The sequence below is a fragment of the Hoplias malabaricus genome, chromosome 1 (assembly GCF_029633855.1).
Source record: "Hoplias malabaricus isolate fHopMal1 chromosome 1, fHopMal1.hap1, whole genome shotgun sequence".
Classification (NCBI taxonomy): Eukaryota; Metazoa; Chordata; class Actinopteri; order Characiformes; family Erythrinidae; genus Hoplias; species Hoplias malabaricus.
The window spans coordinates 45,699,770-45,726,434 of NC_089800.1; the positions used below are offsets into that span (position 1 = coordinate 45,699,770).

At 42.4% G+C, this 26,665-nt stretch overlaps 1 protein-coding gene across 1 annotated transcript in view; it reads right to left on the bottom strand.

Moving 5' to 3' along the window:
- The window catches only part of dph1 (diphthamide biosynthesis 1), a 111,547-nt gene extending 89,182 nt beyond the window's left edge, over nucleotides 1-22,365 (bottom strand). The window contains exons 1-3 of the mRNA XM_066678303.1: nucleotides 22,236-22,365; nucleotides 21,163-21,312; nucleotides 6,311-6,374 (exon numbers count right to left, since the gene is read on the bottom strand). Coding sequence (XP_066534400.1) covers nucleotides 6,311-6,374; nucleotides 21,163-21,312; nucleotides 22,236-22,284 — 263 coding nt within the window. The 5' untranslated portion in view covers nucleotides 22,285-22,365. The remainder of the gene's footprint in view (nucleotides 1-6,310; nucleotides 6,375-21,162; nucleotides 21,313-22,235) is intronic.
- Between the last annotated feature and the right edge of the window lie 4,300 nt (nucleotides 22,366-26,665).

Here is a 26,665-nt window from a genome sequence, read left to right on the forward strand (position 1 = left end):
AGACACAGTTTAAAACAAGGTGCTTTAAGTACAGTATTCTTTTAAGCTTCTCAGGAAGCAGGACTATTTTTCCAACACAACCAGAAACAACTTAGGAAGACATATGGCAAGCAATAAACTCATTTGCAACTGAAGAATCACAATGAATATTTAGAAATCTCTATCAGTGCGGGTCTACTTAGTCAATCTGTTCTGGCTAAAAACCTTTCTGCATTTCGTCAGTGCCAATATTCCACTCACATGAGCAAGACGACTGACGGCCTAAAGGCTCTTAGGAGAAGACCGACCACTTCAAGACCTTCAAAGTGTTTCTCAGCAAGTGAACTCCGTGCTCATTTGTGACCAGCTGGACTCGATGGTGTAGGTGTTCATTCAAAATGGAGGGGCTTTGGCTGCGGCAGAGAAATGAAGTGAAATGAAGATGTGCAGATGAGAGGGAAAAGTAGAAAGTCCTGCAGGAGGAGAGATAGAGAGCTGTGTGGGTGTCAGGAGGGGGAAAGAGTTTTAGGAAAGTAATTAGCAGGCAGTAATTGCTCTCATTAGCTTTGGAGTGGTGTGGGTTAGGTAGGGGTGGAGTGTGTGGACACGCTGTGCCTTTAGAGGCAGATAGGAATTCTGTAGTGTGATAGAGAGAGAGAGACGGAGAGAGAGACGATCAGTACCCACGTCATCCCTGACACACACACACATGCACACACACTCGAGACGAGGAGATCAAGAGTGCGAGGAGGAGATGACCATGTCGCAAGAGATGGAAAGATTTAAGGAAATGAGGGGGGTGTGGCACTGGCGAGGAGATGAAGCGAGAAGCCTCGGGGAGACATGAATGAGGGAGGGAGGGAGAGAGGGAGAAGAGGGGAGGGGTATGAGGGATGAATCCAACCCAGACCTGAAGGTGGGAATCAGAATGGGCTGCACGCTCCTCAGCAGGTGAGGTGTAAAGTCCACGAAGGCCAACAATCAGTAATGAGATGCCAGGGCTCCGACTCCAACAGATACCTCACAACTGAGGCTAAAGACGAGAGAGAAAGAGCAAGAGAACAGCTCCGCAATGTTTACGGATGATTTCAACGAGTATAAACAAATTAAACTATTAATAATTAACATAATCGATATTTTAATAATATTAAAGGTGACAATTATTTTATGTAAAAACACACACACACAATAATAAATAAATATAAATACACAACATTCACAAGTACTAACCTAAACATCACCTTGCAATCGCCTAAAACACAACTCAACAGAACTCATAACAGATGCTGTGACCACCAACCCCCTGCACAGGGAGATTTTTAAAAAAAAAACAAAAAAAACAATACAATCTACTTTTTTGGATTTGTATGCCTAATATTTTTGTACACAATAACTCTATTTTATGTGCTTATTTGCAAGAGCTTTTCTTATAATATAGCTGCATTATCAAATCTGGACCAAGGCCAAAAACATATACCTCCTTGGGGCGACACCGAGGAGCAGTAGGTAGTGTCGCAGTCACACAGCTACAGGGACCTGGGGTTGTGGGTTCGAGCCCTGCTCTGGGTGACTGTCTGTGAGGAGTTTGGTGTGTTCTCCCCGTGTCTGCCTGGGTTTCTTCCCATGGTTCAAAAACACACGTTGCTACGACTCAAAAGTGTCCGTAGGTCTGAGTGTGTGAGTGAATGTGTGTGTTATGCCCTGTGAAGGACTGGCACCTCCTAAAAGGTTTATTCCCACCTTGTCCCCAATGTATGGTGTCAAAATAGGTTTTAAAGTTCAGAGAACCGAAAAAAAGAAGAAGAAAAAAAAAAAATAAATAAAAAAAAAATAAAAAAAAAAGAAACCATAACCAATGAATATCATTTTGTAATTGAGAAAACTTTCATTAATATTCAGAGTTATATTTCTCTAGTTAATCGTCTATTTTGAGTTTAATATTCTTGAAGAATACGTTTCCGCTTTCATTAATCAAAAGTGAGAGAGTTCTAGAGGCAAAAGTGAGACTGAGAGAAGTGCAAACGAGAAAAGATGGAATGAAAGCAAAAATGGATTGTTCAATGAAATATTCTGTTTATAAACCTGTTTTTATAACTCTTAATATTAATGACAGTTTTCTCAATTATAAAATGACATTTATTGGTTATGGATACTGTTTTTGGTTCTCAGAACTTTAGAACCTATTTTGAGGCCATACCAATGATTCCAGGTAGGCTCTGGACCCATCGCGACCCTGAACTGGATAAGCGGTTACAGACAATGAATGAATGAATATATCTCTTTAGAATTCCTATGAGGAATGTCACAATACACATAGACCCTGGCTGTTGGAAACTTTGGATCTAGTCCTGACCACTGCGTAAACTGAGGTCTGAGATTATCACACAGCGTGTACACTCATGGACATTCGTTCTCCAGCACACCTTGTAGGCCATTCGGTCAGTTAAACCTGAGTCTGGGCAGCCCTGCTTAAGCTGATAAGTGGCTGAGACATTTGATAACTTCATAAGCCATTTTGGCACTATATTGCTTTCATAACTCAGATGAAGTTCCTGCGTTTGAATGTAGGCCTGGGGCAAGTTAGGGCCAGCAGCGACACACAGTCACACACCATCTCTCCTCTCCACACACACACCTCTCTGTGGCAGGATGGCTGTATAATTAATACTGAGCAGACGTGCAGAGAAGAATGTATTTATGCTAAGGACTGTGGGGTTATATGAGAGGGAAGTTCATCCTAGGAAAGAAGACACAGAAACATGACTGAAAATAGTAGCGCTACACACATACCCACAAAAACAAGTTCACAGACACACACCTGACCACAAAAGAGAATGCAGTATGTGTTAAGACCATACAGAGCATGTAAACACATTTGTTTACATTCAATGCAAATTTGTTTATTAGTAAAGAGCATCTCTAGCCCCGGCTTGTGTACACTTCAGAACGGCGGTGAAGATAGACGCTGTAGCTGTGTTCCTCCCTGGCACCAGAATTTTCTGTTTGGGTGTGTGTACACAAGTGTTTGTGTGTGTTTGAGCGCGAGTGTGACAGTGTTTGCATGCAATACGTTCCACGCAGGCTGTAACAAGATGTAATTAAGAAGAATAATGGTTTTGCCCTCTTCCCTCAGTTAACAAGTGAGGCGGTGATAGCAGCCAGCGCTGGCAATCGCGTGTAATTTTCTGCTGAGCCCCAGATACGGGCTGCAATGGGGAATTATGATAATGCTCACACATTTAATGGCCTCCTTACAACACCACAGCTGCACTGGATCCATACACACACACACACCACAGTCCATGGTCCATGTCAGGCCACAAGCCACCCCAGAGGGCGAGAGAGTGAGAGGTGTGTACTTGTGTACCAAGTCTTCTTCGCCAGGTTTCAGGTGTAAACTGGATGCAATCTGCCTGGACAGGGCTGTCAAAACAACAAATGGCGTTTGAATATTCACCCGATCCAATGAATAATGTAGGAAATGCCCATTTGATCTATGGAGACTCTGAGTTTATCTAGTAACAGTTATGAAAAGACGGAAAAGTACATGCCTTTGCTGACCACAATCAAACAAAACAATAGCAATTCATTCTGGCCTCGATTTGTTTACGAATATCTGCAAACATCTGCCAGCTATTTAACATCGCAGCCATTCTGAATGAAGCCATATGTTTACTTCATTTCTGCTAATGGGCAGACATACTTTCCAGAGTGTAATAACTCAATGGTTTGATTCAGATTTGCACAGACATTTTATGACTAGCCGATTCTGCGTGGGCATGCTTTGTAGCACAGTTGCCTAGCTTAATAAATATGACCAAACAAAAGGTACACTACGTGATATTTTTGCCTTAAACTCTGCGAGTTCAAACACTTCAGTTGAGAATCCCCTTTTGGAGACATTGCACTGGCTTGGAAAAATGGCTACTGCTGTTATATATAGAGATGCACCAATCAGATACTAGAATCGGGTATTGGTCTGATTCACTGTATTGGAAAATTAGGCAGCTCCATGTTTTAAAAGATAAAAATAAAAAAAGAAGAAAAAGGCTTTTCATTTGAAGCACTGGATACTGGACTTGAAGATGTGATCACGGCAAACTATTTTGAGCATGATAACAACATGTACAAGGTGTGCGACACATTTCAGAAAATATGCTGGAGGTAATAGCTTCCACTGGAACAGTGCTAGAGTCACAGAACCAGCTCTCAGCGTACACACACACACACACACACACACACACACACACACACACTCTCTCTCTCTCTCTCTCTCTTTCTCTCACACACAATCCCCGTGTGATTTTGAATGCTGTGCGAAGGTCCTGCAGAAACGTGCATTACTTTACACACAAAGATCGGTTCAGTACATTTATATCTATGTTTTAATGCGTTATATTCTGTTTTACAAAGTTAATAAAGTAATGTTTAAGTCAGTCCTGGTGCATTAAGTTCGGAATGTTAGAAAAATACAGAATAGGCTCACGCTGCCTCTGCGAACCCATTAGATGCCTAGAAAAATATAGAATAGGCTCGAGCCGCTTCTGTAAATACTCCAGATGCTTGAAAAATAAAGGAAAGGGTCGCAGCACCTGTGTGAATCCTCTGGATGCGATAAATATAAAGAATAGGTTCAGACCACTTGTTTAAACACTCTGGATGGGAGAAAAATAAAGAATAGACTCGTGCCACTTGTGTAAACGCTCCGGATCTGAGAAAAATACAGAACAGACTCACACTGATTGTGCAAAAGCTCCCGATGCAAAGTAAAATACAGAATAGGCTCACGCTGCCTTTTCGAACGCTCTGGATTCCGAGAAAAATAAAGAATAGACATGAGCCGCCTATTTGAACGATCTGGATGCTAGAAAGATAAAGAATAGGCTCGTGCTGCCTCTGTAAATGCTCTGGATGCGAGAAAAATAAAGAATAGGCACACACCACTTGTTTAAACGCTCCGGATGTGAGAAAAATAAAGAATAGGCTTGCACTGCCTCTGTAAACGCTCCGGATGCAAGAAAAATGAAGAATAGGCTCACAATATATGTTTAAACGCTCCGGATGCGAGAAAAATGCAGAATAGGCTCGCTCCACTTGTCTGAATGCTCCAAATGTGGAGTAAAAAACAGAATAGGCTCGCGCTGCCTTTTGAAATGCTCCAGATGATGAGAAAAATAAGAGAACAGACACAAGCCACCTTTTCGAACGCTCTGGTTGCTAGAGAAAGAGCCGCTTGTGCAAACGCTCCGGATGTGAGCAGTATAAAGAAAAGGCTCACAGTAGTGTTTAAGTAGTTTATTAATTCAACAATGGTATTGACTCAGCATCGCAGATACACAACTTTAAGTTTCGGTATCAGAATTGAAAAGCTCAGATCCGTGCATATATCCCTAGTCATGCATTCTCATATTTTTTCCAGTTTATAACAACAACAACAACGTACTTTACTATGTGAATATATTCCAATATCTGACAAACAAACAATGAGAAAATTCAAATTTGATTTCTGATCCTATTTCACAGTCCCTGTGTGTCATGTACAATACTAGGGTTCAAGCATAAACATGCAGTTTATGAGGCATCTACATGGAAAACATGAGCTTTTCCCATGCATAAGCATTAGAGGGAGGGTTGCATAAAACATGGCAGGAACAGGCAGGAAATGGGAGGGGAATCTGGAAGCGTGGCTGATAACACATTCCACTCTATTTACTAAAGTGTGGGCAGGCGGTTTTCCATGAAACTTTCTCTGCCTCCTAAAGAAACAGTAACACTCATTACAGCCAGACAGAGGCAACAAGTCTCAAAGACATGCTGAAAGAATACTTCCTAACAAAAGTTCAAAAGTCTGGAACTCGCTTTAAGATCCGAGTCTTTCTCTAGTTCTGTGCCTTGAAGTTAAGTGAAAGGACTATTTGCTAAATATGGCCAGGCCACGCTGCCTCCAATTACTGCTGCTACTTCTGTCAAACTTGAAGTTTACACAACGTAGTGAATACTAAAGCTCTCAGTGGAAGAAGAGAGCACCTGTGAAAAGATTATATAAGATTATATTATCCAAAAACATTTTTTGTTGTTGTTTTAACTCTGAAACACATGCTTCCATTCCATTTTATACATTTATGTGCCTGGTGAAAAAGCCCATGAACAGAAAAGAATGCGGTTATAAGAGAAAAGGCTACAGTTCATTCTGCTGTGCCCTGTCACTGGAGGACAGTCTGAAGAAGCGGTAGCTCTCACATCGTTTTGTAAAGTGACTGGTGAAGATACATTTCAAACATTACGTCCCTGTGTTAGTGTAGGGGAGAGTATAAATGTGATGTGTACTTACCTCTCAATGATGTCAGCGATCACACAGGCAAACATCTGGAGCCCCTCTGGCAGCTGTAAGGCCACTGTGAAGAAGAGAACAGCCAGGTCAGTGCCATAGAAGAGTGAGTGACAGCTGCAGGTTCTGGTGTTTCAAATGGGCTGAGTGGGTACGCAAACAAAAACTGCTCACTGTGATTACACAGCAACATCCTGGGGCTGTGACATGACAAAGCACATTGCTGAACTGTCCCGATTAGTCTCCAGTGTGAATAAAGAGTCAGGCCTGCGTGATTTTTAGGAAAACATCTCGCACATTCGTCAAGCTGCGTCAAAGCGACGCGATTTGTAAGAAGTGACAACAGACGTTTGTGTGATTTGTTACAGCACTCATTTGCATGTGTTTCACATTGTGGCCTTTCTGCCGCACCGTGCCGCAGAGGCTAACACTGGAAAGACAAAGAAGGATCTATTGTGTAGTCCTTACGTACACGCCGAAGTGCTGCTATTGATTACTCATGCTTCTGAGTTCATATCCCTTGCACTAAAAGCAGTGTATTAGCAGATATACTACTCATACAGACAGAGCAGTGTTTATCTAGCAGTAAACAAGAGAATTAATATACTCGTGTGTTGCTGCTATGGAGATGGAATATCCAGTCACTGCCAGAAAAAAAAAAAACATCCATAAAAATGCCACTTTTCAGGAGAAACTATGTAAAATATATATATAATTAATATTAAATAAATAATAAGCATCAGTTTTATATAGGCTGCTTTAGTCAATGTCTTACTAGAAAGTGTTGGTGACCTCAGTGTGTAGAGTACCTGCCGTATTGAGTGCTGACTCATTACTCAAACAGACAAGTCAATTTAATACTGTGATGTTTAAACGGTTTGTTTCTTTCAATGCGTTTGTTCCTCATTTAGACATTAAAATTAAAGTAATATAAGAACAAATCCCTGACCCATTTATCCGCATTGCATTTGTATCCATTTTGTAAACTGCAAGTATCAACTAAGGCCTCGTATGAAGTTACTTCATACGCCAGTCCAGTCTCACATTAAGTTATTTACCATCTTGTTTTTGGGACTGGACACAGCTCCATGCCCCAGTTCTCACAGATCACTTTTCCTTGCTGCATGTTCTGTTTTTGCTGGAGATTTTTGGCCTACGACATTGGCCCAAAAAGAGTTTAAACCCCTTCAAAGAAGCTCGGGGTAAAAGTTAAAAAAATAAAAGTTATAATAGCTATATCTATGGCTGGACAATAACTCAATATCAATATATATATTGCAATATTAAATGTTTAAATAACAACAATATGATTAAAAAAAATTCAATACTTCAATATTCATTATATACAGCATCTGTCACTGACTGACGTTCAGGGCACTGTCTTTAGTTAAGCACACTTTTAAAGTTAGTTTAAAAATATTAATATTGACAAACCGAGAAGTTTAGGTTTGAGGCTAATGTCAAGTTTTGTTTGTTCTTGGCAGTTTTTCAGTTGCTTTAATATTATTCATAGTGATATCTAAATTATATCATACCCAAATCAAGAAATATATCTTGATATAGATTTTGGCCATATCGTCCAGCCCTAGCTATATCTAATGTGCGTCACAGCTCTTAGAAACCCATCAATGATGAGCCACATAAACCAGATGAGCTGGACATACTTACACCAAGCATAAAAACTATACCCTCACAGGCTGACTATCAATCCACAATGCACCAAATTAAGGCAATCTATTCAAAAAATGCTGAAAACATCTGCCTTTAAGAACAGATCCCTGGCAGTGCACTGCAGGAAAAGTGTGGAGAAGGAAAGTGGGAAATCAGTGTGAAATGAACAAGACAAAGAGATAGCAGCACTTCCGCGGACTATATGAAAGATGCGGGAATTGGCAGAGCTGGCTCCATTAGTGGTTCCAGCAGCCAGGACTAATCAATAAATGATTCTTTAATTAGAAGCCTGAGTCCTGGCTGTGCTAATGCAAAATACATACTTAATTCAGTGGTAATAGTTTAGCAGGAACGATCTGAAATGAGACATGCAAATTTAATTTCATGCGATGAAAGAGAGGCCCACGTGGTGGAATGTCCTGGTAAAAGAAAGGTTAAAAAATTATATATGAAAAGCTAAATCTCTTCATGAATTCATTCACTTACTCAGAACCGATGCAATATTATCAAAACAACTGAAGGATATGCAGGCAGGGGTGCAGACTGAACAGCTGATCCACCTGCCTGACAGCCAAGGGAGGGAAAAAATTTAAAATAAAAAAGGCACTGCAGTTTTACAGAGATTAAAGTCTTAGTATGAGTCCCAGCTTCTGAATATAACTCTGACAGGCTTTCCTTTGATATACTCTGATTAGCTTTGCTAACAATGGTATTATAAGGTGTGCATGGTTCTGCATATTGCTGAGAGATGTGCAGTCTATACTGGTACTGATGGAACACAACAATTCTCAGTTTTAATTGACAAAAGCTTTTAATTATTACATTGTTTCCTGAACACTTCACATCGTTATGAGTTAACGGTGCCAAGCTAAAGCTATAGACCACTACTGAATGTTGAATACTGAATTTCTGAGATTTAATATAAGATTATTTACCTGTACAAGGTCAAAAGAACAAAAACTGGGATTAAAAACAATAGGGAAAAGTGGCTCCTAACAACAGTGTGTGACCTGGTAGACTATAAAGCTTTTGCTTTTAAGAGTCAAGAGAAAAACCAAGCTTCACACTAGTTTCAGATCTGAAAGAATCCAGAGGCATTTCTGTCCATCCTTCTGCTACGAGAAGTCGACGCAGTGGGTGAGAAAAGACGAGTGGCTGTCAAGAAGCTGTTACTCAGGAAAAGGACATTTGCAAATATCAAAAGCTAGAAGCTGCTGGGGTTCTCAGAACGATGAACAAGCCTCAGTGCCCAACTTTAGAGTTGTGTGGATCCCTGCGGAACAATGGAGCACAGCTCTTAAATACAGCTCATAATGCCCATCCTGACTGAAACCTAAAGAACATACGGGTAGACCCTCACACCTTCTTATTTTAGTGCACGTGTAGATTACTGTACACATATACAGCGCTGCACAAAGGTCAGAAATTGCAGTACACTTCTGGGGTTAACGCTTAAAGCTTGTCGCTTTTCCACTGGCAGGGCTCAGTTTTCCTTGCGGCAAGTTCGGCTTTCACTGGAAATTTTCATTGGCCATTGCCTAAGGAGCATATAAACCTCTTCAAGTCATCTTGAGGTAAAGTTACGGGCTGCCGTTGTGAGTGAAATCGGATTGTTTTCTGATAATATTGCTCACCAACCCTATGCCTCCTCCATTCTCAGCCTCACTGAGATCAAGTATTGTGTGTGTAAAACAGTGTTGGACATGGTTTTGGTCGTTAAATGTGGCTTTGCGAGATGGATGCAGTTACACTTACATAACATCTGGCTACAGTGTCTCAGACTGCCTACTGACGTGGCTTGAAAGTGCATTTAAAACGTTATGTAGATGATGTCTGTGCAGATATAATCCAGACGCTCTAGAACACAAGAAACGACTTGGTGTAGAAATGTCTAACAAAACGATCTTATCTACACAAACAGTTCGAAAGACTCTCTTCCAGTAGTTCAGCAGCACTCATCATGAGTTGGGTCATTTTTCTACAAACCTACAAAGTCTTAAACTGTAAAGTCATTAATATAAAACTGCAGTATATTTGATTTATGCCGAATTTGGACAGAATCACTCTAAACTACTACTTCATCGTTTGTAGTCAGGGATAATTGGATGTGAATGATGTGTTTGCAGGCAAACAGCATTATAATTCATAATTGCTCTATTGTAAATGATACCGGGCCCCCCTGCAAACATCTGCTTTCATCTCACTAAATATTTGTCCAAAACAGTGTTTACAGCCTTTAAATAAGAGGCAAGAGCAAATGGGGAAAAACATCATTAATCAACACTGTTGTATTGTATTAGTCTGTATTTGAACAGTCTGGATGTTTTTGCCCCCCCTTCTTCCCCGTCATGCATGAACGTCCTGAGCTGTTGTCCTGGAAACAGGCCTCAAACCAGCGCTGTTCCAACATGGGCCACACACACACACACACAAACACACACAGCAAATAAAAAGCAGGATTAAAAATATTAGGTGAGAAAATTTATTACAGAGCTGCTGTCCATAACATAGAAAACTAAGTGGCTTTACTCGTGTCACTGACCTTATGCAGCACAACCAATTAGCAACCCCTTGTCACGGTCATCATCACCATCATCATCATCATCATCATCATCCAGGACCCTGACGTATGACTCACACTGCCATTCACACTTACTCAAAAACAAACTGTAAAGATAGAATTTGAGCTGTGGAAAAGGAAATGACACATGGAACATCACGGCAAAAAAAAAGGTCAAGATCCAAGCTTTGAGTCGTATCTTGTCGTTTAACAGCACTGCACTCACACTGTTTATTTTCTTTTGCACCATTTGTTACAAGACCCTAAACGCAGGGTCCTGGCTAATGCCCCACATTAAATTCCACCAGGCGCTAATTAGCTAATCATCTGAAAATATTCTCATTCTGAGGCCAAAGAACAAACACACACACAGCATCCAGATGAAGAGAAAACCCCTGACCTCTGGTCATTAGAGAACAAAGCTACAGTGACCCATGGTCAGGGATCCGAGGCCTGTGCTGAATAAATAAGTGCCAAATGTGTAAGCGCTCTGATACTTCTAAAATATTTGGACATGCATTTTAGTTTACAGAAAACTGTCACTGTATCAAGTGCCCACTCTTAAACAGTGCACAAAACAGGAATAACAGCTCAGCAGAATGTAACTCATAAATAAGGGGCACAGAACAACACCAGTAAGGATGGGTCTGTACCTAGTGGAAGATCTGGGATTTGAACAGTACATCAGTAGATCTACTAGAAAACTGATATGGGATTTGAAACAACATGAAAAAGGATGGTAGGTGATAGCTAATTTGAAATGGACAAAGCCCATATTTAAGCGCTAGCATTCACAGTCACTGCAGGCAGTAATAAAAGCATGGTGCAGTCTGACTCATGTTTCCTCATCTGTAATAACCGAAGCAAGCCAACAGGCAAAAATGTAATGCTGAATCCAAATGATCACCCTACTGCACAATCATTTTAGAAAGAGGGAGAAAAAAAAAAACACCTGCTCATACAAAAACTGATAACTCATGAGTATTGTGTGCAATATCTTGATTACCAAAGAAAGAAGAACTAAAAAGAAAACTATATTTATTTATTTATTTTTGCTAGTGTTGGGTAGGGCTGGACGATACGGCCAAGACTTATACCACAGTATATTTCTACATTTCAGTAGATATGATATAACTCTGATATAATCCCAGAAAAACTGCTCAGAACAAACGAGTAAGGTGACATCGCTGTCAACCATAAACCTCTTGGCTTTGTCAATATTAATATTTGAAAATTGAGGGCCGTGAACTGGGCAGTGCCCTGTAATGACCTTCAGTCAGTGTCAAATGCTGTAAATAAAGTATACTGAAATATTGAAAATGTGTTTAAGTATCATATCATTGTTATTGAAACATTTTATATTGCAATATATATTGATATTGAGTTATTGTCCAGCCCTAATTTTGCCAAATTCTGTCATAAAAAGAAAGGAAACTTTCAGAAGTGCAGACTAACAATAAAAGATTTAAACCAAAATATAGGGGGCATTCATTGTGCAACTATATTTTAAATTATGTAACCATGTATGTGTATTAAAATACTTATGTAATGTAAATACAGCACATATCAAAACACAATAATACCTCTAGACTTCAAAGAGTTCAAATGCACTAGGGAAACACCATGAAATGTACTGTAGCCGACAATCCTCGGCTGGGGGAGGGGCATTAACCTAAACAAATGGTAACAGAGATATACAGCTAGGTGCAAAATGAGAGATCATATTTATTCCACTTCCTTTATAGTCAAAATGATTATGATAGGTACACTGTTAATTTTACACTGACAGAAGCATGCAGAAAACATATTAAACTAGAGCTTCAACAACTAAATCAAACAGTCTGGTATTTAATGTACAGCTTCCATTATTTTCCAGAGACTTACTTATTTTATTACCTCACCTCCAAAGTTCAGTCTTAGAAGTTGAATGTATATTCAGCTTCTAACAATCACACTTTCATTATGTATGATGAATTCTGGGCTTTTTGGTGGTCCCTGGCTCTGGTAGCTCTCTTCTACCAAAAGATCTATGGTTCTTAAACCGGTTCCATTTGGGTTTCCTTCACAGCCTTCTTGGTTCTAGTGCCACTGTGGCTGAATTCAGAGGGATGAACAGAGAGAGTCATGACAGAGTCATGGTTTATCCACTGTTTACAGCTGGTTTAGAGTCCTGTTCAGGACGTGTTACAGCTTTGCGCCCAGTGATTCCAGGTAGGATAAGCCCTTACAAACAATGAATGACTGAATGAATGAATCTTTAAATGGTTCTGAGATCTGAGCCATCATGCTGAGCTTGTGAACTGTGAGATCAGTGGAGAAATGTTGCCAACGTGCCCCATGTCACACTGAACACAGCCCCAACAGAGCACTTTCCTATTATTATTTCCTTATATTAATTGTATTACATGATCCACTGCGCCATGCATTTATTTGTGGCTCTGAACTTTTTCTGGAGCTTCTTTAGCTTGATGCACCCACAGAAGTGATCTTGGTTTATGCTGACGAACATACAATTCTTGGGTTCCACCCGGGAACCAATTAATGTTGGTGGAAACACATCTAAATAATCCAAATTAGGTTTACAAATGGGAAACCAAGCTGGTGGAGAAGGTTTATGGAACTTTGAAGAATGCTCTAAGGTGGAATGGAGCAAGAGGAACTGTAGTTGAGGGAGCAGTGGAAGGCATGAGGAAAAAGTGAAAGTGGACACTATCCTCCAGTACGAATGTGGCATGAGCAGAGAGTCGTCACAGCTTGGAACAGGGGGCTTCTCTAAATCACCCCACACCCGCCTCAGTGGTGTCAGGGCAGTTGCAACAAAGGGAAAAAGTTCTGGGAAGGCTTATTGCTTTCTGGACCTGAATTTGCCTCCTCTGCACCTATATACAACATACACAATGAAGGCGAGGATGAAGAGAAGGAATCATGCGTGAGGAGGGGAGATCCTGAGAGGAAACAGAGGAGAAGAGGGCGAGTGTCTGAGGCATTCTCTGATAAAAGGTTAAAGAATTGCCCTCCTTCAGTCTGGACACACACAGACAGGTCATTACTTGAGGAAAGGGCGAGTTTATTAACAGTAAAAGGTTACTCAGCTCAGTGGGGCTGACAAATCATTCTATCCATCCATCCACTATCTCGGCACTGATGAGGAGGCCAGGCTCGGCTCCTAAACCAAGCGGCTGCCCGATTGTGGACACTGGATTCAGAAATGCCATAGGAACGGCATGAAATGCCAAAGTGCCAGCAACCGCACTGACGAGAAGAGAACAGAGGAGAACAAGTATACACACAGACACACACAGACCCTTTAACAGACATACAGAGCTACACAAGTGTGCTTAGTGCTGGTCTAACTAGAGGCACAGCACACAGACAAAAGACCAAAATGTTACTGCCCATCAAACTGTCAGATGGACTCCGAGAGCACGGCTGTGGCTCTGCACACTCTCAATAGGCAGGACCACTTCCAACACCCCACTTACACAAGGACGGCCGGGAAGTAAAGGCAGCCACCACAGCCAGAGCTCCCCTCGTCCACTGAACAGGAACAATAGCTAAACAACAGGGGAAAGAAAACCTCTTGATCATTTCAGCGCAGACTGTGCTTTAACCTTTCAAATCAAAGCCAAAAAGCCGAGCCGGAATGTGATTTGTCCGCTCTTACAATGTGCTTCACACCGCTGCTGATACACTATCCCAAACATGCACAAATACTAATGAAAGACTAGAAACAAAAGCATGCAGGGGTTATATATTTATTTCAGGGCTAATTATCAAAGCACAAAACAAATTAATCCGATTAACCTTTCTGGTGATATCTGCATTCATTACTGGCTTTCCGAGAGCCAAAAGATGTCACTGCTTAACAAACCTAGCAGATTCCAGTGCCCACGTGCTGGGGAACTCATGTTGCAGACAAACTAGATATAGCCGCTTAACTCTTTGTTGCACTTAATAACTCTTTATTTTATTGCCTTTGTTCATTTGTTTTGTTAAACAATTTAAAATAATTAAATAACTGAACGTAAACATAAGCTCCTTTGCAAATACTAAAAGTGCTGGGACAACATGGTTTACTCTGCGCCTGCAGCAAAACACCACAGGGTTACCACAGCTCACGCTTTAACCTCTCTGGACAAATATCCATAAAAATTATTTTTACACTTAGCATGAGCAATATTTATTCACATATGATCTGGGCACAAAACACAGCAACGCAGGGTGTAATAGGCCCTAAAGCAGTCTAAAATTCCTGTCAAAGTAGCATTGGTACCCCTAGTCCCAGCCACGTGTAAATAAAATATCAGAAATCTTAGCTAACTGTAAATAAATAGAGGACTTTACTCACTCAAATGTTTTTCAGGAGACGTGTGTACATTAATGTCCAAGACTTGGTTGGCTTTGAAATAAGTATGTTTTTCTATAAAGACTTTTTTGATTAAGTAGATGCCAACACTGCTAAGATTAATGGCGCCCCCTAAAGTCGGCCACGTCACCTGCTTGTGACAGTCAAACAATACAGTTGCTACCACATTCAGTGGTTTACAATGAGATTAGGTTTGTCCTGTCTTGGCATCCATACTCTACACGTAAGCATTACAATGGCGGTAGATTTTTCCCCTCAGAGATTAGGAAGCTAACGGTAAGCTAACTTTTGCGCAGAGAGAAATATCCATTGGGAAATTACAACACTGTGCGCGGAATTACAACACTCTTAGAGATACTTAAATATGATTTTTTGCAAGAACGACGTGTAAACGCTCTACTAAGTAGTGAACTTACGCTCTATTTTTTTAACCCACTGCAAATGGTGAAGAGAGAGATATACAACAATACAACAGTAGCCGGAAGACTGCTACCTACTACAAGGTTTTCAGGACCACTGTAACACCCGGGTTTGCTGAGGAAACACATTGGCCAGGAGAATTCACTAAGTTTTAATCCATTTAATTAACAGAATTAAGATGCAGATTTACAGTCAGTTTCTTCAGCTTCTTGGCTTTTTCCAGCCAAAGATTTAAAGCTCAACTAATTCCCACTTTTAATACTCCGCCAGCCAACTGAGAAAGATCAGCTTCTAAGTTGTTATTCCTCTTTTTTCGGGTGCTTCTATGAGGGGTCGCCACATGGCTCAACTGAGCCGCACAGTCAGATTTGGTTGCTCACCCGCTGCCCTTCCTGACACAACCATCCCATTCCATGGTTTGGACCAGCAAAAAAGAGCGCATAAATTAGCACAACCCCCAGTGGGTGGGCAGCAGTCACGGTGGGAACACACTGAGACAACACACATAATGACCAGAGGGAAGACTTAACCCTGGACCCTGAGGCCACAGAACTGTGTTGGCAGCAACATCAGAGTGGTACCACTATGATGCCCTTTAAAGATCAGCATTTAACAGGCTGCCAGATACATCCCACAAGTGAAAACCATAGACTAATCAGCCCACTGGTTCATGAAGAAGAGCTCTACATCTCTCAGATGACTCAGAATCATGCTCCCACTATTACAGCTATTATAACTCTACAATTACCTGTATTTAAGTTTAATAGTATTCTTTACCAGTTCTCCTCAGTGTTGAGCATTCTTGAGGTACCTTTATGAACGGTTGTTGATTTTTTTTCTTTTTTTTCCCCAATTTGGCAGTGAAACTGTACTTTATCATATTCATCAGATTTATATTCATCATGTGATGTTATAACTCAAGTCTACGTGTCCAAATGAACATTATCAAGAGCATTTTAGAGAAAAAATAACTTATTTAAAAGGTCATTAACTTAGTGCAGTACTTTATATAATTCAGGTCTCAGTGCTATAGCTATTCGTACAATAGCATATATTCTGTTTCGCACATTTTAAATTCATATTGGGCTACAGACTGTCAACTGCAGTAAGTGACCATTTTTATTCAGAGTAGAATTTAGCTTACATTACTTCCATCTGTTAAAAATATCAAACATTTATTTTAAGCTTTTAACTGGCCACTATTAGTCAGTGCATCTGGCATTGACACCTGCCGCAGTGTTCACTCTTCACTGCTACTCTTACATCGACAAAGCCTCAGAGCTCAAAACAGGACAAACAAACCCACAAAAAAGTGAGTAGTAAATTGGGTGGGGGGCAGAGAAGGAACGAGAGAGTGAAAAAGAAAAGTGGCGTGGAGTCAATAAGGTGCTTTTTGCCATCTGGGTCCTGGGAGAAAGGAGGCTTTCTGCTGAAAACTTAACACAACAAAAGGCCAGGTTATATCCCCCGGAGAGGAGTCAGAAAAGACCAGGTACTCGCCACCAGCCGCCTGCGAACACATTCACCACATCAAACACCTACTTGCTGTTACTCACATCAATGCAGGTTTGGAATTTGTCGTTTCTGCACTGTGTAATCAAGCGAACAGATTGGTGCAAATTCAAGGCGGACTCTGTGCAGGTCTGAACTTCACTTTTTCAGTGGATTTCAAACTTGCCACGTTTACCAATGTTCTAAATTCAGCTCCACGACCTTCTGTTCTCAGTTCTCTTTAACAATGCCGCGTTCTATCTGAGAATATGAGCGCACGTAATGACTGTCACCTGTCTAAGAATGATGGGAATTCACACTGGGATCTGGGTGCATGTGTAGAGAGAGAGAGAGAGAGAGAGAAAACAAGGAGGATGGTAGTCAAGCTTATATACACATGGGAGTGTATAATGAAGCGACAGAGTCATCTCCAGACTATCTTCGCACTGCCCTTAAGAGAAAAGTAAAGTTTTTCACAGAAACGTGTTTCCGAGCAGTGCACAACAACATCTAATAAACCTGCAAGAATGAGATTTTATTTATATATATATATATATATATATAGTTTAAAAATGCATTTTTGTAACCCTCACTACTCATTTAAATTTACAAAAATTTAGAAAAATGGTTCCAGGGTCTTTCTTTAATGGCCATGCATTCTGTAAAACACAGTCTATATATTGTGATTAATAATAATAAAGGCACAAGCTACAATATTATACACTGATCCATTAGTCCTCTGTATTTTCTACCAAGCAGTGTTCAAAAGGATCCTCGGCTGGCAGCATGTGAGCCTTAATATGACGGAATTATTCTAAATTATTAAAACTTTATTTAAAAAAACATATATATTATTGATAATCCATTCATTCATTGTCTGTAAGTGTTTATCCAGTTCAGGGTCGCGGGGGGTCCGGAGCCTACCCGGAATCACTGGGCGCAAGGCAGGGACACACCCTGGAGGGAGCGCCAGTCCTTCACAGTGTGACACACACCAGAGCACCCGGAGGAAACCCATGCAGACACCGGGAGAACACACCAAACTCCTCACAGAGGAGCTGTGAGACTGGGACACTACCTTCTGCCGCCCTAAAATAAATAAACTAAATAATAGTTATTTGAAATGTAATGCCTCTATTATACAACTATGGATGCAGCCTTAATTTCAGATGCACTCTGGCTGTTGAGTAGATGACATCAAATTGTTGCACAGCTCTAAACTTGGAAGCAGTAAATTCAGATCTGAATCTGAAAGACTAGTATTAGTCTTCACATCTTTTCCCAAGATAATAAAAAATTTGAGAAGCAGCATGTGTGAGAGAACACAGCTCCAAAAGCCCCGCTGCTCTGCTCTCGTCACTTCACTCCAGGTGCTTTTAATTCATTCAGTACACCACAACTGCTCAGAGACGGGACTGTAGCTAAAACCTAATGCAGTGGCCACAGATTTACCACATATGTTGAAAAGCCAGAGAATATGGAATGAGAACTGCACAAAGACACGTGAGACAGAACACACGCTGAATTCTGTCTGAAGTTCAGCCGACAGATCCGACGAATCACCAGCTGTGGATGAAATCAGGACAGTACAGCGCTCTGTAGGTGTACAATGCTTCTCTGTTTCATAGACACATGGTTTCCACAACAACACCAGCTGTTTTGTTATACACTCGACTCCATTAGCCAAAAAAAAAAACATTAAATAAAATTTAAAAAATAAAAGTGAAAGTGAAAATCATACATAAATTGTGATTCTGTCATTATTCAGCACAAAAATGACATCAGAAACTAGCTACAGATACATTGCTAAATTTAGCTACCATCTTATTGTCCCTCTAAATAATGAGCCATTTCTGTAATCTGAGTAATCACTTTGATTTTCCAGTACGATATCTGATTTCCCAGCAGTGCTATTACCTATCTGCCTTCTTTCTGCATTCACTGGCATACTGGGGGAAACAAACAAACAAACAAACAAAGTCCCCAGAACAATCCTCAACAAAGCAGATGTCTTCCAAATATTTAAGCTGGAAAATCTCACTCAAACTAATAATACTGAGACACTGAAAGAAAGCATTTTAACAACAAATACAGCGATGGTTACTGCGCAGGCCGTGGTAAGCATTAGATCACTCATACTGGTTGTCGTTTGTTCACTGTGTATATGCTGGCACAGTGTGGGTGGTATGTATGGAGGCATTATCGTCTTGGAATAGAGGAATATCGTGAGAGGAAACTTTTTCACACTGTCTTGTGAGCCTAAATCAATAAAGCAGCCTCATATTCCTAAGCCAACACATGACTAGGCCGAGCTATCATTGGACATAATTAGGCCCATGAGACAGCAGTCCATACCATTATAGATCCAACACCACCATCATCAACATGTTTAGCATCATTATAGATGCACCACCATGATGATCAACACTTGGCGACAGATGCATGTGAAATTTGAGATTTCTGTGGACAACAGGAGGGCAGTGCTCCTGCTGTCAGTAGATGGAAACAATATTTCCAAAACAATGGGATGGAGAATTTTGATTATTAACATATTGTTCTAAATCACCCATCCATCACAAGGTAACACTCTCTCACTCACACACACACCGATGAACAATTCAGCAGGTAGTGTCACAGTCACATAGCTCCAGGGACCTGGAGGTTGTGGGTTCAAGACCCGCTCCGGGTGACTGTCTGTGAGGAGTGTGGTGTGTTCTCCCTGTGTCCGCGTGGGTTTCCTCCAGGTGCTCCAGTTTCCTCCCACGCTCCAAAAACACATGTTGGTCGGTGGATTGGTGACTCAAAAGTGTCCGTAGGTGTGTGTGTGTGTGAGTAAATAGGTAAGTGTGTGAGTGAACGTGTGAGTGTGTGTCGCCCAGTAAAGGACTAGCACCACCTCCAGGGTGTGTTCCTGCCTTGTGCCCAGTGATTCCGGGTCAGTTCTGGACCCACCGTGACCCTGAACTGGATAAACGGTTATAGACAATCAAAGAAATAATTAATTTGGTTTTTTTTGGACTGTGGGAGGAAACCAGATCACCTGGAGGAAACCCACAGACACACACTGGAGAACACACAATTACTTTTTTATTTGCAAACAAAAATGAGACATATCCATAACTGTCAAACTGCAAAAACTTGCTATCCCCCAACTTCAATGGTGTGGTGATGGATTAAAAATAATAATAATAGGGCGGCACGGTGGTGCAGCAGGTAGTGTCGCAGTCACACGACTCCAGGGACCTGGAGGTTGTGGGTTCGATTCCCGCTCCGGGTGACTGTCTGTGAGGAGTTGGTGTGCTCTCCCCGTGTCCGCATGGGTTTCCTCCGGGTGCTCCGGTTTCCTCAAAAGTGTCCGTAGGTGTGAGTGTGTGAGTGAATGTGTGTGTTGCCCTGTGAAGGACTGGCGCCCCCTCCAGGGTGTATTCCCGCCTTACGCCCAATGATTCAAGGTAGGCTCTGAACCCAACGCGATCCTGAATTGGATAAGCGCTTACAGATAATGAATGAATAATAATATATAAAGCAAAGTACATAAATATGAAAATTAATAAAAGTAAAAGAAGGTTGCGATGTACATTCCAAAAATACAATGAAATACATAGCAAATAAATAAATAAATAAAATCTAAGATGATATCAACAGAGATTCAAAAGAATGGAGTGCCGAGAGCGACACTACCTGATGTGCCACTGGGAGTCTAAGGCCTTGTTCACGCCTTGCATTAAACATGCGTCCTGGGTGATCTGACCATAAGTGCCCAACAAACAGCACACGTGTAAACGGGGTACAATGCGTCCTGACGGCACATTTTAATCCAATCACTCAAGCCACATTCTGAGGTGGTCAGACCACATTATTCCAGTAGTGTGAACCCCAAAACGTCTTGATGCATCAACAACATCACTGCTTTAGCCAGGGCTTTCCAAATAAACAATGAACTTTCAAGCTGTGATTAGTCCATTTCAACATGTATATTTAAAAAGAAGATCATGCAATGTTTCTAGGGGTGGGTTCATACTGTTAGAGTCTCAGCAAGTAGAAAAATAAATCCCCAAATCAAGGCAGTAGGACTGCGTTCTCTGGATTGATGACACACATATACATCTGGGATACGATGGAACAATAACTAATCATAGAATATCAGTACTGGACCTCACTAAATTTTCTCATGGCTGAATTCCTCAAATTCTTCATAGACATGTTCCAATATATATACAGAACAAATCTACTGCAGTAAAGAGTGTGCAAAAAAGAAAGTGTCCACAAAATATTGGCCACGTAGTGTACATTCTTTCAGAGTAGCAACAACAAAGCTATTTATAGCACCATACAGCTAGCACTCACCTCTTCTCGCGTTTGCTTGCCTCACCCTCCACACTGTTTTGTGGATCTCAAAGTTGTAGTTGGCAGGCAGGACACGGATAGCCTCTTGAAGCTCTGGGTCATTGAGAATCTCATCAGGAATTTGATTGGCGACCCGTCTCGGCCCTCGCGCTGAACCACAAAAAGGACACAGGTCGATTCAGGTTATAGTTACAGTTTATGAGCATTCAGGGTAAATTTATAAAAACTGAACATCGCACATACACTGATGAGCCATAACATTAAAACCAGCCCCTTGTTCCCATACTCACTGTCCATTTTATCAGCTTCATAGTTGCACTTTACATACTCTGTTAGCCCTGTTTACCTTCTTCACTGCTGTAACTACACAGGACCACCACAGGTGGATCATTCTCAGTGCAGCAGTTACACTGATGTGGTTGTGGTGCGTTAGTGTGTGTTGTGCTGGTACAAGTGGAGCAGACACAGCAGTGCTGCTGGAGTTTTTAAAGCCCTCTGTGTCACTGATAGACTGACAGTAGTCCACCAACCAGAAATACCCAGCCAACAGCATCCTGTGGACGACCAAACACAACCTGTGCAGTAACAGATGAGCTACTGTGTCTGACTTTACAACTAGAAGGTGAACCAAGAAGATAACAAAGTGGACAGTGAGTGACCACCTGGTATAACTGTGCAGGTTTGAGTAGAAGGCAATGTCAAAGAAGACTTGAACCTAAGAATCTAAGAGAGACAACTTAGGAACATAAGTTACATAAACATAAGTTAACTGCCGAGCCGATTTTGAAACACAAACCGCAATGTAGCTCTCGACTTCTTGCGTTCAAGACACTCAGGAAGGTACACGAAGCTGAAAGTCAGTATCTGAATAAAAATTCGACATAGCTCTTATTGAATATTCACTATTATCTTCCATTAACCTCCGCTGTAAACATCAGCACGGTATTAACACACGTCCTGACACATTAACACACGTCCAGTCAAAGCGGTAACACCGTGAACAAGTGGCGGAAAGGCTCTGAAAAAGCCTGGGGTTCAGAAACCCACTCTAAATAAAAAGCAGCGCTGTTTACCTGCAGTTTTTCTACTCACGACCCGTACCTCTCCCGCCTGCGCCGCCATCTTTCACAACAACTACACGTGGGAACAGAAGGCATGGCCAATAGAGCACAGAGCGCTTCAACATGCAGCCTCACGATCGACTTTATCTGTGGCCCGGACTACAAGCTAAGTTTCCACACTGAGGAGAGTGGTTCAGAGAAAGCGGATGTGAACGAAATGACTCTTTAATTCTTCATTACTATTGTGTCAAATAGTGAGACGCTACTTGTCTAATATGTACAGAGGCAGCCATTTTTATCCCCCTGATCCACACTTTGATAGCACATCAAGTACATTTATTCATGCGTTGTGTCTGGAGACTACCTGGAAAAAACTAAGAACAAGGAACACACCCTGGACAGGTTGTTACACTCGCCCAGTCAAGATTTCTGCACACTCAATACACCTATGAACATGCTTCTGGGCTGTGGGAGGAACTGGAGCACCTGGAGGACACCCACCCAAACACAGGGAGAACACACCAAACTCCTTAGAAAGAGTGACACAAGGCAGGGATCATGGCCTAATAGGTGTATACATCTGCTCGTCCAACTACGCATCGTTTTCTGATATTAAAGGTACTAAAGAACCCCCATTGCAAATCTACAGAATATTTGTCACTGCTCAAAGAAAAATATTCTTTCATTCATTGTCTGAAACCGCTTATCCAATTCAGAGTCACCGTGGGTCCGGAGGCTACCCGAAGTCACTGGGTGCAAGGCTGGAACGCACCCTGGAGGGGGCGCCAGTCCTTCACAAGGCATCACACACTCACACCTATGGACACTATTTAGTCTGAGCAGCCAATCCAACTCCCAGCATGTGTTTTTGGACTGTGGGAGGAAACAGGAGCACCTGGAGGAAACCCACGCAAACACTGGGAGAACACACACTCATAATGGTCAGTGCCCTGGTACAGGACTTGAACTCACAACCCCAAGCTTTATGGGAGTAACACTATTTGTTGCACCACAGTTTTGACCAAAGAAAACACGTTTCTCCATTTATTTTTATTGATTACATTCAAACACAACGGTCCTTAACACTGTGTGAAAATTTCAAGATAAATGGACCAATAGAAATGCTCCAAAATTAGAAAAATATTTATATGTATCTTACGTGAACTACACAGTCAGTGCCATGGCTAAGTAACTTTGAAACTGCATTCTTAAAATAGGCAATTTCAGACAGCCAGGGTTACGCCCCAGACCTAAGAAATCAGTTCAGTTCGCGTAAAAATCAGGGATTTTGATGTTTGAGTGGTGATAGAGGTGAGGACTAATTGCACATTTAAAGGTCCATTCATGCTGAATGAAGGTAAATGAATAGTGTTACAAGCCATATTTAAGGCAGTAGGGAATTGTATTTTATTGGAAATAAATTATAAACATACACATTTGATGAGCAGTGTGTTAAATTGATAATGGGAGGACTTTAACACCTGTATTTTCATGATTTATGTTTGTGGAATACTGTAAGATACCAGCTGTGTTTGGAGAAATTCATGAAAGTAGTGACAGTACCCCAGCACAGCCAGAAAATGGCTGGTAGGGAAGTTCATGACCAGTTTGAGTGTATTTTATCACTTTTCAACATCGTATTTTCCAACCTGGTGGATATGAACACACTGGACTAGCAATATTAACTGCAATATGTTTCATGCTGACTTAATATATTTTATAATATTAGTTGTTAAGTTACTTTTACAGCCAGCCTCACAGCTCCACACCACTTTCAATTTCCAAGACTTTTTATTTTGGGAGTCTCATTCACTGTGTGTTGTGATTGTGTATATTAATTCTCTCATCTAATGTAATCTTGATAAGGGTCATGGGTCCAGAGCTTTGGGCCCCAGTCTAGTGCAGGGTGCCACATTCATGCCTGAGGACAAATTCACTCCTTCAATCCACTTACCAACTTGTATTTTTTTGGTTATCAGTGGAAAACCGTAAACCCAGAGGAAACAAGAGGGACACACCAAACAGAAACAGTGACCCAAGGATTGACCCCAAGACCCCAGTAACTTCTCATGCACTGTGGCTCCCCTTGTGTTAATTCATATTTAAAGCAGCATGATGAACAAAATATATTCATTCATTCAGTCATTCATTCATTGTCTGTAACTGCTACCCGTAATCACTGGGCGCAAGGCAAGGAAACACAGGGCGACACACTCACACCTACAGACACTTTTGATTCGCGAATCCACCTACCAATGTGTATTTTTGACCATGAGAGGAACTGGAGCACCCGGAGGAAATCCACATGGACACAGAGAGAACACACCACACTCCTCACAGACAGTCACCCGGAGGAAATCCACATGGACACAGGGAGAACACACCACACTCCTCACAGACAGTCACCTGGAGGAAACCAACGCAGACACAGGGAGAACACACCACACTCCTCACAGACAGTCACCCGGTGGAAACCCACGCAGACACAGGGAGAACACACCACACTCCTCACAGACAGTCACCTGGAGGAAATCCATACGAACACAGGGAGAACACACCACACTCCTCAAAGACAGTCACCCGGAGGAAACCCACACAGACACAGAGAGAACACACCACACTCCTCACAGACAGTCACTCGGAGGAAATCCACACAGACACAGGGAGAACACACCACACTCCTCAAAGACAGTCACCCGGAGGAAACCCACGCAGACACAGAGAGAACACACCACACTCCTCACAGACAGTCACCCGGAGGAAACCCACACAGACACAGGGAGAACACACCACACTCCTCAAAGACAGTCACCCGGAGGAAACCCACGCAGACACAGAGAGAACACACCACACTCCTCACAGACAGTCACCCGGAGGAAACCCACACAGACACAGGGAGAACACACCACACTCCTCAAAGACAGTCACCCGGAGGAAACCCACGCAGACACAGAGAGAACACACCACACTCCTCACAGACAGTCACCCGGAGGAAACCCACACAGACACAGGGAGAACACACCACACTCCTCAAAGACAGTCACCCGGAGGAAACCCACGCAGACACAGGGAGAACACACCACACTCCTCAAAGACAGTCACCCGGAGGAAACCCACGCAGACACAGAGAGAACACACCACACTCCTCACAGACAGTCACCCGGAGGAAACCCACACAGACACAGGGAGAACACACCACACTCCTCACAGACAGTCACCCGGAGGAAACCCACACAGATACAGGGAGAACACACCACACTCCTCACAGACAGTCACCTGGAGGAAATCCATACGGACACAGGGAGAACACACCACACTCCTCACAGACAGTCACCCAGAGGAAACCCTCACAGACACGGGGAGAACACACCACACTCCTCACAGACAGTCACCCGGAGGAAATCCATACGGACAGAGGGAGAACACACCACACTCCTCAAAGACAGTCACCCGGAGGAAACCCACGCAGACACAGAGAGAACACACCACACTCCTCACAGACAGTCACCCGGAGGAAATCCATACGGACGCAGGGAGAACACACCACACTCCTCACAGACAGTCACCCGGAGGAAACCCACGCAGACACAGAGAGAACACACCACACTCCTCACAAACAGTCACCCGGAGGAAACCCACGCAGACACAGGGAGAACACACCACACTCCTCACAGACAGTCACCCGGAGGAAACCCACGCAGACACAGAGAGAACACACCACACTCCTCACAGACAGTCACCCGGAGGAAACCCACGCAGACACAGAGAGAACACACCACACTCCTCACAGACAGTCACCCGGAGGAAACCCACGCAGACACAGGGAGAACACACCACACTCCTCACAGACAGTCACCCGGAGGAAACCCACACAGATACAGGGAGAACACACCACACTCCTCACAGACAGTCACCTGGAGGAAATCCATACGGACACAGGGAGAACACACCACACTCCTCACAGACAGTCACCCGGAGGAAACCCACACAGATACAGGGAGAACACACCACACTCCTCACAGACAGTCACCTGGAGGAAATCCATACGGACACAGGGAGAACACACCACACTCCTCACAGACAGTCACCCGGAGGAAACCCACACAGATACAGGGAGAACACACCACACTCCTCACAGACAGTCACCCGGAGGAAACCCACGCAGACACAGAGAGAACACACCACACTCCTCACAGACAGTCACCTGGAGGAAACCCACACAGACACAGGGAGAACACACCACACTCCTCACAGACAGTCACCCGGAGGAAACCCACGCAGACACAGGGAGAACACACCACACTCCTCACAGACAGTCACCCGGAGGAAACCCACGCAGACACAGAGAGAACACACCACACTCCTCACAGACAGTCACCCGGAGGAAACCCACGCAGACACAGAGAGAACACACCACACTCCTCACAGACAGTCACCCGGAG